The sequence below is a fragment of the Medicago truncatula genome, chromosome 2, assembly GCF_003473485.1.
Source record: "Medicago truncatula cultivar Jemalong A17 chromosome 2, MtrunA17r5.0-ANR, whole genome shotgun sequence".
Taxonomy (NCBI): domain Eukaryota; kingdom Viridiplantae; phylum Streptophyta; class Magnoliopsida; order Fabales; family Fabaceae; genus Medicago; species Medicago truncatula.
In genome coordinates this window covers 16,504,349-16,518,309 of record NC_053043.1, presented here as the reverse complement: position 1 = coordinate 16,518,309, position 13,961 = coordinate 16,504,349, and the positions used below count along the sequence as shown (strand labels likewise).

Below are 13,961 nucleotides of genomic sequence, written 5' to 3'. Positions count from 1 at the left end.
CAACAACTCTATTCATTCAAGATGTGGAGTCTAATCCTATCACGGAGCAATTGACGGAATTTAACAAGATTCTTGATGACTCAGCGAACATTGAAGTGAATGTGGAGGATGAAGACGAGACTTTGTTGTTGCTATGCTCATTACCAAAGTTTTTTGGGCAGTTGTAGTAAAACTCTTCAATGTTGACAATGGAAGATGAAGAGAAAACATGTTTTACCAAGAGGCACAAAATTCCTACAAAGATGAAGGATCGTGACAGCTTCACTATTTCTTGTTCTATAGGTGGAGTATGTTGTGGTAAAGCTCTTTGTGATCTATGGGCTAGTCGCTAGTGTCTAAGTCAATTTTCAAGCAATTGGAAATCGGTCAAGTCAAACCTATTGTTGTTAATCTGCAACTTGTTGACAAATCTTTAGTTCACCCAGAAGGAAGAATTGATGATGTACTGTTTATTGGATTACAAATAATTACATAATGTTGCTGTTTATGATCGAGTATTATTGGCGAATTGGTTGTACTGCTTTTGGAATTGTGTTTGAGTTACATTAGAAATGCTATTGTCTGCATAATAGAGCGCGACGAAGTTAACTACATTTGGATATCAAACAACAGTTAAGCGCCGCTGGCACAACAAACTGAAGTTAAATATTAAACGATAGTTAAATACGGTTGGAGGCAGAATGTTAAATTGGAGTTGCGGAAGAGCAATTCTGTTAGCTTAGCAATTTCATATGATCGCATGTCTACACACAAAATTAATCCCATAAATCCTTTTAAAAAAAGTGATTAAGCCCATAATAAAAAGTATTATCATACTGTTCATAACGCTGGTGCTCGTGTTGCTCGAGTTCCACGCAGATACCCGTTCACGTCACTGCATTAATTAATTGATGATAAGCATGCCGTATATTGGAATTGTTTGCTATTTGTTAATTGATAACATTATTTATTCATTTATTTAAATTTAAATAAGCAATTAATCATCATCTTGTAATTAGTTCATTAAACCCAATTAGCGTTCTAATCAAGTTTTAGGAGGGTAATTAAGGGAATTTGATGGTTATCATTTCCTGTATTAAAAAATAAAATAATAATTAATAAAATAATAAATAAATAAATATATTAAATAAATAGTAGATGTGGTCAATTATTTTTCTTTCATATGTATGTCACCGCTTTCTAAAGGCTTTCTAAAGTTGGTTAAGGATATGTTTAAACATGTTTTTAGATTATATAATTCGAAAATCTTCAAAAAGCAGTTCAAATTATATAATCTAAACAGAGATATTTTTATAATTGAGTAGAGCTCAAGAGAAAATGATAGCATATGAAAAACAATTATCTTTTATTTAAACTTTTCCAACCAACTACGAGAAGTAACCAATAAGAGCCCAAAATTATGTTATCGTGAACTTATCTCATTTAAACAATATATAAAATATGCAAGGTCTGGGGTTCACCACACTGCCAAAAAAGAGCCCAAAATTACAACAAAACTACAAAAGCAATAAAAAACAGTGTATGTGACCCTACAGCATTACAACACTAGCCAACAGTACCATGCCACCATAAATGAAAGAGTTACATTATATAAATGAAAATAATAAGCCATATATACAAAAGTTTTGTAGTTCTTTCAAAAAGTTTTGTAGTGAAATTTTCAAATTATTGAATTGTTATGGCAACCTTCACACTTCACAAAGAAACAGTTCAATCATGGTTACCTCTAAGCAGAACTCACATAATCTTCCACTTCATATGTGTCTTGTTTCTCATTTACTACCGTATCAATAATTTATTCATTTCATATCCATGGTTTCTAATGACACTAGCTGAGCTTATTTTTTCATTTATGTGGTTTTCCCACCAAGCATTCCGTTGGCGGCCGATAACTCGATCAGTTATGACCGAGAATTTACCGGCCGACGAGAAGTTACCGGGACTCGACATATTTGTGTGTACAATTGATCCTGAAAAAGAACCAACTATTGATGTTATGAACACTGTTGTTTCTGCTATTGCAATGGATTACCCTTGTAATAAACTTTCTATTTATCTTTCTGATGATGGAGGTTCTCCTGTTACTCTTTTTGGTATTAAAGAGGCTTTTCAATTTGCTAAAGTTTGGGTTCCTTTTTGTAAAAAATATGATGTTAAGTCAAGGTGTCCTAAGTTTTTTTTCTCTGCTTTGGGTGAGGATGAACATCTTCTTCGAACACGTGAATTTGAAGAAGAGAGGGACCAAATTAAGGTATTTATTTATTATTATAACTCTCTAAAGTATCAGTGTTAAATAAAATATATTTAGCAACAAAAATTAGTAGCCAAAAAAATAATTGGTTGGGATTTAAGTTTGGATGATATTCTTAACTTGTTTTCCCTTTTATAATCATGATCAATCTAATTAGAATGTTTTGGCAGTGTTCGGTGTTTGAACCCTCAGACATTACATATATTATGCATTGTCTTTACCAACTTAACTAAATTCATATAGACAATCTAATTAGAATGTTTCATATCACAATATAGTTATCAAAATTGCGGTGGCTCATTGTTATTACAGCAAAGTTGTCGTGATACCGAACATTAATTAGTTGAAATAAACATGACAAATGTTTCTAATGAGCTTCTTAGTTAGGTGCTTGCTTTACAAGCAGTATGGCTTATAATCGTGTTGATTCACGATCTATTTTATGTGTTGCTTTCTGGATTTTCGCTTTCTATGTTTCATTAATCATCGTTAGGTTATAAAAGTAGATTGTGTGATAACTAAAGTCCGAAGAGACAATTCCCATGAGCTTAGCTCAGTTGGTATGGATATTGCATTTTATATGCAGAGACCGGGGTTCGAACTCCGGACACTCCACTTCTCCACAATTAAATTGTGTGAGCTCTAGCCACTAGGATACTTAACAAAAAAAAATCCGAAGAGACAAAACTTGTATGGTTAATAGAGCAATAAAAGAAGAGAAAAGAGTGTAGAGGTTGAGAGGGTATCTCAAAGAACCAAGTTGAAAAATGTGTCACAATTTGTAGGTTTCGATTTCGTACTGGCTTACTAGATTGTGTTGGTGGTACATGTTTGTGCACTTTCTGTCTATGTTTTGTACCCTTTTGGGATGATCTATCTTTTGCATTGTTTTTATGTTTTCTATGTTGTGTTTTAATATTCCTTTTTATTTTTAATCTATCTTGGGTTAGCAGGTGGTCCTCCTCCTCCATTTGCTCCCATTTTACCTTAAAAGGACACATATTTAATATAAAAAATAATTTTAATCAATGTCAATGTAAATTTTTTTACACCGTCAATTCGTCACAATTTATCAAAGATCAAATAGTTATTATTATTTATAATTTTTACAAATGTTTTTTTTTATTTGTTGTTAGTACATAGGTTCAAATAACATTACTCTTGATGCTTTTAGTGTTCACATGGTGATTTTACAATTTGACAGGCTAAATACGAGAAAATGCAGAAAAATATCCAGAAATTTGGAAGCAACTCAAAGAATCTTTGTATGGTGACTGATAGACTTTCTCGGATTGAGGTACCCACATGACTTAACGAATAATGACTATATCTATATAAATTATGTGGAATAATTTAGTTAAATGAATATATATATATATATATATATATATATATATATATATATATATATATATATATATATATATTTTATGAAATGACAAATATATTTTTATGTGTAAAGACATCAATAAAGTCACCAATAAATTGAGGTTACCCTCTGTTTTAAGGTAAGAAATTATATTCGTTGGATTGTTATTGTTAGGAATAATATTTTTAGAAATAACATTACTATCCACGTGTTGGTAAAAAATTAGATTTTCTAAAAACATTTTACAAATTATTTGATTAAACAAATAAAAATGGAAATAAACGTGAGTCGTATTGGAAGTTATAGCAAGTTGAGTTCTATTCTCATGGAAATGTTAGATTTCCATCTTTTAAGCATAGAAATAACAACAGAAAAAATCACGTGTAAATAGCATTTTTGGAAATATAAAATTCCGGGGAACAAACTTTCAAAACTTGAAACTAACATGAGAATGTTGCATTTTCTATCTCACATTCCCATGAATCATATTACAAACATTGAAACAAACACACCCTTAAAAATCGAGAAATTGAAATAGGAGAAGAAACTCTTCCACGAACTCTTGTTGACATAGAAGTCATTGAACATAACTCCCACCTCTACTTTGAGCAAGTCCTAGATCCCTATCAATAGCTTGTGTAACACTCTTCAACATCCTTAACAAAAAAATAATAATGTGGCTTAGATATTGCTATTAAATACAAAAAAAAATGGTTTAGATAGGAACAAGATTTTTGCTTCTATTGTGTCGGATGGTCCCAATTGTTGCCATATTATTAAGTCAGAAAATACCTTCTTTTTTTCCTCCCTCATCTCTTACAATCAAAATATATAGTTCACACACATATTGATGATTTTCCTTATTATCTTTTTTTGAAGATCATTAATGACCAAAAGGAAATGCCACTAGTTGTTTATGTGTCTCGTGAAAAAAGACCACATGTTCCTCATAGATACAAAGGAGGAGCTCTCAATACATTGGTGTGTACTCATTTAATTTAATCTCTAAACAATGCTCATAATTTTCTCAATACATATTATATGCATATACTTATCATTTAAACATTTCATCAAATGTGATTACAGCTTAGGGTATCAGGGCTAATCAGCAATGGCCCTTATGTTCTTATTGTAGATTGTGATATGAATTGTAATGATTCATCATCAGCCAAACAATCCATGTGCTTTTTTCTTGATCCTAAAATATCTCAAGATCTTGCTTTTGTCCAATTCCCTCAAATGTTTCACAACATTAGCAAGAAAGACATATATAATAGTGAGGCTAGGAATGCTTTTACGGTATGTCACCAAAATTTCAAGCTCTTTAGATTTTATTCATTCATTTTTGTGTTTTTGTTTTGTTTATGAACTAACATGCATATTGTAATTTCTTTTAGACAATGTGGAAAGGAATGGATGGGTTAAGAGGTCCAGGTCTCACTGGCAGTGGAAATTATTTAAGCAGAAGTGCATTACTCTTTGGAAGTCCCAACCAAAAAGGTACAAATAGCATCATTACAATTTCATGAATTCTAACAAATGTCTTCAAGATATTGTTTTAGGAAACAAAAAGGTAAATTTTTAAAGAGAAAATGTGTAATTGCAAAAAAAAAAAGTTATATTTTAAAGATAAAGCTTTCTTTTGTTACATTCTTAACCAATAATCTTAAGTTACTCGTTAACAAGACTTTTTGTTGTAAAATAGTTATGTTAAATTTTTTTTTTTTAATGACAAATTTTATCTTTATTCATATTGGCTGAAAGAGACAATATATATATGGAATTTATAATGGCAGTGGACTATCTACTTGATGCTCAAAACAACTTTGGCAAGTCTACTATGTATGTAGAATCACTGAAAGCAATACGTGGTCAACAAACTACTAAGAAGAATACTTCAAGAGATGTAATTTTACAAGAAGCATGTGAAGTGGCTTCTTGTTCCTATGAGAGAAACACAAATTGGGGTAATGAGGTAAGAATATAAATATACAAATTAGGGTAATGAGTAACCTAGGGTTCGAACCTTGGTCATGATGTCTGGTCTAACAATTTCGACATTTTTATCAGTTGAGTTAGGATTTATGGCCTAATTATGCATCGACATTTTTTATGTCCATCATTAACTTGATTGATATCAACAGGTGGGATTCTCGTATGCTATAAAACTTGAGAGCACCATTACTGGCTATCTCCTTCACTGCAGAGGATGGAGATCAACCTATCTTTACCCAAAAATACCATGTTTCTTAGGATGTGCTCCAACTAACATGAAAGAGGGAATGAGTCAATTGATAAAGTGGGTATCTGAACTTTTGTTGTTTGCAATATCTAAATATAGTCCATTCACTTATGGGATTTCAAGATTGCCTATTGTTCATTGTTTAACCTTTTGTCACTTGTCAAGTTTAGCCCTATATGTTGTTCCATACACCCTATATGGAATTGTTCCTCAACTTTGCTTCTTGCAAGGAATACCTGTATTTCCAAAGGTAAGAAATGGATGAATATTTTATTTAAATTTTAAGCTCGTATAAGTGTTCATGCATAATAACCCACTTGGGTTGGCCTAGTGGTATAGGCTTGGGATCTGAGAGTGTTCTCCTCCTCAAGGTTTAGTTACTATAATTTTATTTTTTGTTACAGGTTACAGAGCCTTGGTTTATAGTGTTTGCAGTATTGTTTGTATCCAGTCAGATTCAACATTTTATCGAGGTAATTACAACCGGTGGCTCCTCGACACATTGGTGGAATGAACAAAGAAATGCGATTCTAACATCAATTGGGTGCGTTTTTGCAATTATAGAAGCAACAAAAAAATGGTTTGGGTTGAACAAGGTAAAATTCACTTTATCAGACAAAGCAATTGACAAAGATACGCAAAAGAAATATGAGCAGGGTAGGTTTAATTTCGACGGTGCAAAATTGCTCATGGCACCAATGGTTGTGTTACTCATACTAAATATTACTTGCTTCTTTGGTGGTTTATGGAAACTACTCAATGTGAGGAATTTTGATGAAATGTTTGGTCAAGTTTTCCTTATTAGCTATGTAATGGCTCTAAGCTTTCCTATTCTAGAGGGGATTATAACTATGAAAACAAAGGGTGGGTAGAAAACATTTGAACCATGAAATGTAGAGGAATATGTGATAGTGCTTTGACTTTGTATCTTGTAATTTTGTAATCTTAAGTTTTACTTTTGATGAATTTCATTTGTTTCTAACATGGTACATTTTTTGTCCTAATGTATTTTTTGTCCTAACCTTTGTGATCACGAAATATGCCACCACAAGTTGTAATGTGACATGCTTCCCAACCGTGTCCATAAATTTACAACATGTTATAACTTGTAAAATCCTCCAAAAATGTGTGTATTCTATGTACAAGTTGAATTTAGAATGTGTTCAAGTTGTATGGTCAAGTGGCATGTGCATGTCGCCTAAGTGATCACCCTGGTTCAATTTTAAGTAGATTAAGTAGGTAGAAAAAGGTTGTGTTTTAGCTAGAATCTTTGTGGTGAATGCTTTCGACCTGCTGACATGGAAGTCTAAAGAACCAAAATCTTTGAGCAAAAGAATGCATCAAATGTCGGTGGTATTTGTTGGATCAGGTAAAGACATTTGGTATTTTTATCATTCAATGAGACTTGTTATTTTACTTATGAATTATATTTTACAAGTAAGCGTGCTCAAGGACAAGCAAACGTTAAAGTGTGGGGCTTTAGTGACAAGAAATAATATAGGGTTTTTAGTGTCTTATTGTCACCATTTTAGAGTAAAAAGTAGTTAGTAAAGTAATCTCATTCAAAAAGTCATGAAAGAGCAACAATATGAAAAATACTTTGAAACAAGTAAAAATTACCAAACCAGACAACTTTATAACTGTACTATGCTTACTATAAGTTTTAGCATGTTAATTCTTGGGGTATAGTCATTACCGACATTTCGGTGATGAGAAATAAGACAGAGAATGAAGAAAAGCAGGAAGACCAACTATTGCTGACCTTGTGTCACATGCTCTGAGCAATGCGTCACAACATTGATGGAATTAGAAGTATTTATTGACTCACTCTCGACACGGACTACAAGCTTCACATATTGAGATATAGAAGAATTATGAAGTGGTTCGTCACTCTCTAGGTTGCATCACGGACAATAAACTAGCATCGCAAGAACTGGAAAAATTACGCATTGATGAAGTCACTTACTAAAGAGGTGGAGTGCAGAGAGTAATGATATTTCGTAAGTTACTCCCACATAAAAATATTAAAGAGTATTCATGATCAAGTGCAGATTCAATTAATGACTTTGACGTCGTTAATATTGCAGATTTGAAGACACGAGTATTCTGGATGCTTAAACATACGCATATTTGCAGAGATATGTACTATGCCGTTTTATGCTCTTAACATGGATGTTGTGTATTTATTCGTAAATTCCTTTTTTTTATTTGAACGACTTTGAATTAATATTGTATTGATGTACTCTATCAATTTGATTGTATGAATATCGGTTATTTTTGCATTAAAAAAACAGTAGGAAGCAAGTTAGCAATATACTTTCGCTTGCTTTTTGTAAAATGGAAATCTCAATTTGTAACATTCGAGACAACTTTAAGCATTGTCGAATGACCCTACAAACCAACACGAGTCTTTTCAGCGTGTTTTGTCCTCACTCGCACGCTTACAGTGAAACTTCCCGGTAGGTCACCCATCCAAAGATTACTCCAAGTCAAACACGCTTAACTGTGGAGTTCTTATGGAATGTGCTACCAAAAAGAAGATGCATCTTGTTGATATAGGTAGTACCAAACAATTCGTATAAGTCTTCCTTCAACCATGCAGTCCCATACCTGCACGGCCTCGGGATCCCTCTCATTCCAATTTGATTCGGTTCGTTTATAAACTGTTGGGAGCTGCTCATTGTCGTGCCTTGTGCACCGGCGACCACTCCCTTGCTCTCGTCAGCCGTGGGTGTTACATGCCCACCAACTTCCGCTTGGTTCATCCCCGAACCACACCGTACTGGAGATGTTTGCTCTGATACCATTTGTAACATTCCAAACAACTTTAAGCATTGTCGACTGACCCTACAAACCAACACGAGTCTTTTCAGCGTGTTTTGTCCTCACTCGCACGCTTACCCGGAAACTTCCCGATAGGTCACCCATCCAAAGACTACTCCAAGTCAAGCACGCTTAACTGTGGAGTTCTTATGGAATGTGCTACCAAAAAGAAGATGCATCTTGTTGATATAGGTAGTATCAAACAATTCGTATAAGACTTCCTTCAACCATGCAGTCTCATACTTGCACGGCCTCGGAATCCCTCTCATTCCGGTGTGATCGGTTCATCTATAAACTGTTAGGAACCGCTCATTGTCGTGTCTTATGCACCGGCGACCACTACCCTGCTCTCGTCAGCCGTGTGGGTGTTACACAATTATTTTCCAAGGAAGTAGAATTGCATATATATGATAGGCTACATATTAAAAATTCATGTTTCATCCAAAGTATCAAATCCATCTCAACATCATCACATGTGATATTTAATTTATTTGCCAAAGAAAACACAACCAGGTTAATAATTATCACCTACTGAATAAAAAAATGCTTTTATATTAGTTTCTTCAAAAAAAAAAAAAAACTTTTATAATATAATTAAACAAATCAAAATAAAAACCACGGATAGAAGTGAATAAAAAATTTGTATTTTTCCTCAAAAAAATTTGTATTTTTGGATTAGTGGCTGCCTCACATGCAGCCCCTTTGGACCGGTCTTGTGTAATATACTACTTGCTGAAGGTAGCAACAATAGAGGATATAATTTGAAGAGAAGTAGATATAAAAAAAAAAAAAAATAGATATTTTAATTAAATGTGTTTTATCATCATTAATTACTTTATATTTTTTCTAATTTTTTATATCTTTATCTAGATAATTGTTAATGAAAAAGATCTTGACTAATGTCCAATACTTCATAACTTTAAAAGAGGGAGATATTATGTTTATGTCCAAAACTTTTAGGCATATATTTGGTACAACTTGCACCACTAGAATGACCCATTATAACAAGTCTTTTTCAAGTCAAGAGGTACTCATACTATGGATTACTACAAGGAGAACACATGGTATTAAAGCCTCTATGTTCTGAAATTTAAAATTAAAGCCTTTATTTGATTTTATTGATCGTATGTTTTTTTTTTTTTTTTCTCTTATGAAATTCAAGCCTTTATCTTCTTTCTTGATAACCCACCATCAAATCTAGTCTAGAAATTAATCCTTAAATTCAACCCCAAACCTAGAAAATTGTTTCCAAATTCATTCTTAAACCCAAAAATTCAGCCCCAATAAATTCAAAAATTGGTCTTATTTAACAAAAGGGTCGTATATATTAAATACTCACTCTGTTTAAAAAAAAATTGTTTTTCTAACATTTTTTCTCTTTTTCAAAATAATTGTCATTTTAGAATATCAATGCAACATTTTTTTTTTCACTATTATACTTTTATTTATTGAATTTCATCCAACTTAATTAACTACTCCACTAACTACAATTAATAAGGTTATTTTGGTAAATGATATTAATTTTACCATTGTAATCAACACAATTAATCATTTCTTTAATAATCGTGCACAAATCTTAAACGATTAATATTGTGAGACGGAATAAGTATTTTGTCAATTAATAGTTAATGTAAGGTTAATCACTCAAACTTGTACATATCAAAGGAATTCATACTAAAATTTTTAAATGTTTAAGCAAATTCATCGTGCATTATAATTTTTATTTTTACAATTTCCAGAAGAATACTATTTTTATTGAACATAATAAAAAATGGTCTTGTTAACGAGTGTTCTAGAACATTTTTTAAGGATCCCAAATATAAAAATTATTTTTCATAAAATCATTTCAATGCATCAAATACATAATTTTTCATAAAACTTACTGGACTAATACCTCAAGTTCGTCCTTGATCGGTCAAATTTGTCCCTGAATTTTGCAAAATATCTATTTAGTCCTTGAATTTTACATACGTCCATCAAAATGGTCCCTCCGTCCAAAAGCTCCGTTAGTGGTGATGACGTGTTCTCTTGCATGCTGTGTTCAATTCATGGAAGAAATTTAGAGGATTTTGAACTGTAGGTAACAAATTATAACATTAGGGTTCCAAATTTATATATTTGGGGAAGAAAGAGCCGTTAATGAGGAAGAGGAGAAAGAGCCGTTAATGAGGAAGAGGAGAAAGAGCCGTTAATGAGAAAGAGGAGAAAGAGCCGTTGACAATTTTCTGAAAATCCATCAATTTGGTCCTTGACAATTTTCTGTAAATCAATCAATTTGGTCCCTGCTTGCGTGACATATGACGTGGTAAGCCTTGTAAGAGGTTAACGTTAAATGTTACCTCTGTTAATAGACCAACTTAACGGAGGGACTGATTTGATTGATATTTTGTAAATTCAGGGACTAAATAGCTATTTCGTAAAATTCAGGGACGAATTTGACCGATTTTTTAAAATTCAAAGACGAATTTGAGGTATTAGTCAAACTTACTGTTAAAGATCATTAAAGAGTGTCACGGAACATCGTTATCATTTCCCATAAAAAAAAATTACATTGAGTTCCACCATGATGATTAAAACATGAAGTTCAAGTGAAGAAAGTCTGTCTTGTTGCAAACATTTACTAGTTTTTGTTATTGTTGGTGAGATTAGCTTACAAACATTTACTTTACTTTGACAAGTCCATAGATTGCCATTACTTCTCCTATCAACTTTCGTAATCTCCCATCCCTCGTCAAAGAAGGTCTCTCAGACTCGGTCAATAAAAGAGCGGTGGACGAAGATATCTATTATGGTTAATGTGGTAGGGACTTGTGAGAGCAAATAGATACGATATGTCAAGAAACATTGAATATTACTATTTCTCCATTTTAAAAGTCTAAGGAGATATGGATGACATACTATGCCATATATAATTTTTTTAAAGCAAAACGAGATTCATTCATTCAAATTAATAAAATACATCAGATATAATAATATGATTGATATTGTTACAAATGTAAAAGATGAATATGCGAACAAACTCAATATTGTTAAAAATGTAGACGGTGAATCTGCGAACAAACTCACATCATCCAAGTTAATCGCATACAACACCAAAATGACTACAAATAATATGATAAAATTTAAATCATCATAATACACATGCTTTTGAATCTGCAACTTTGACGCCGAAATCATTGATTGAATCTGTGACTGACTGGTTTTGGTCTTTCAATAGGAACCAAACGAATACCGCAACAGGACATGAAATCAAACAGACGATGAACAACACAATGCCGCATTCAGACGATGAAATCACAAAAAACACAAGAAAAAACTTGATATATGTGAAAATCATTTATTTAATTAGAAAACTAACCCTCAATATCCTATTTTCTCAAGCATGATCCTTTAATTAGAAAACTACAAAGCATGTAATCTACATACCACAAAAGCATGGTTCTTTTGTACCATCCTAACGTATTTCCATATATCTTACACACATAGAGAGTGTACCTGTCCTCATTGATCTGAAAGTTACAATATAATATCATCATTAGGAAGGCAACCAAACCAAACCAACAAATTGTCTTTGCTAACACCAATGCTTCACCAAACAAGCTCACTTTAAATAGTTTTTTATTGTTCAATCATATTTATTCATAATAAGATTATAATGTTCAACAAGTAGCAACTCATCCACCTTTTGTGTAATCTTAATCATAACAACACTTCTTGATCCCCCTTTGTATAGTCTATCGATAATAGAGTGATAACTAGAAGCATTAGGTTTGACACCACCTTTTATCATCACATGTGCTGCACTTTTATTAGATTTTACCTCTGATATGATTGAGTTATAGTCCATCTTGTATTGATCTCTGATTTTGTGGTCCATTATGGGGTGGCTTGCTTGTTTTGTCTCTGTTGGTTTCCATCTTGTATTCAAAAGTTAAAAATTATAATTGATCCAGCTGAATTGCACCAAGAACATTAATGAAACATGTACATGTAATAATCTTTCACTATTTGGACAATTATTCTGTCGTATAAGGAGTCAGCACGTCATGCAAGGACTGAGAGGGTGAGTTATGGGCAATGCAGTAGCCCATTGCTAGAATCTAAGGTTGTTATAGCACAAGGTGTGGCTGATCTCAGTCAGTTGATTGGATATCATTAAATTTGTACTTACTATACTAGTATGTCTATGAGGAAATTTGTCCATACCCTAGTATAGTTCTTGTTTTGATGATGTTTGATTAGGATGTTAGATAATTTGATGATATTTATTGTTTCTTTATAATGTTTAGTGCATGTTAAAGCACCTAGCAATCTATGTTTTTAGGGTTCTTCAAAGTGTCTTGTGTGTTAAGTTTCATTTCGTGGCGAAACTTTTTGTGTGGCAAAACCTTTAATTTCTAAGGCTTTGATTCAATTCAAAATAGCTTGAATCGTATGATCATTTTTATTCTCTGGTGTTGGTCCTTGACGTTTATGCCAATTTGATTTGATTCATGGCTTCTTGATTCTTATCATGCCTGAATCGAATCACAAGTTGTAGAATCGTATCAAATTTATTCTCTGGTCTTGTGTTTTGCCTTGTTGAATCGTATTACTGTTCTTTGATTCATATCAACCTTCATCTGGGTTACTTTGATTCGATTCAAATATTGCTTGAATCGTATAAACCTTCATAGCTCCAAATTTGTCCATTTACACATGTTTGAATTGAATCATACTTACTCTGAATCGATTCATGTCTTTGTTGTGCACGAATCCGATAAGTTATACGTTTTCAATTCACGCTTTCGCAAACTCTTTTGAAAATTAAAAAACGCTATTCACCCCCTCTAGCGCACCTTGTTGTTCGTCATATAGACCGACAAGTGACATCAGGAGTCTGGTCTCTTCACTAACGGTTAACTACCGCAAGAGTCGATATGACAAACAAAGAGGCTAAGAGGCGTACAATATAGCTCCAACTTTTTACGGCAAAAACTATGACCAATGGAAAAAATGCATGAGCATCCATATCCAATCGGTCGACATGGATGTTTGCAATGTCGTGGTCAACGGGCGATTTGAATCGCAAGTTGAAGTTGACGGTATCGTGCAAAACAAACCCAAGCCAATTGAACCGACGATGACAAAAAAAGGTCCAATATGATTTAAAGGCGAGAAACATACTTATTTCCTCTCTAGGAGTGAATAAGTATCACTCGGTTTCATATTGTATGACCGCTAAGGCAATGTGGGACGCTTTGGAAACTCTCCATGAGAGTACCAAAGACGTCAAG

At 32.9% G+C, this 13,961-nt stretch overlaps 1 protein-coding gene across 1 annotated transcript; it reads left to right on the top strand.

Moving 5' to 3' along the window:
* The first annotated feature begins 1,596 nt into the window (after positions 1 to 1,596).
* Positions 1,597 to 6,851, top strand: LOC11442809 (cellulose synthase-like protein G1). The gene is made up of 8 exons (XM_003595003.4): positions 1,597 to 2,251; positions 3,456 to 3,548; positions 4,500 to 4,601; positions 4,707 to 4,919; positions 5,018 to 5,120; positions 5,417 to 5,595; positions 5,765 to 6,112; positions 6,267 to 6,851. Exons 1-8 carry the CDS (start codon positions 1,679 to 1,681, stop codon positions 6,732 to 6,734), a joined length of 2,079 nt encoding a protein of 692 aa, XP_003595051.1. The 5' UTR covers positions 1,597 to 1,678; the 3' UTR covers positions 6,735 to 6,851.
* Positions 6,852 to 13,961: the final 7,110 nt, after the last annotated feature.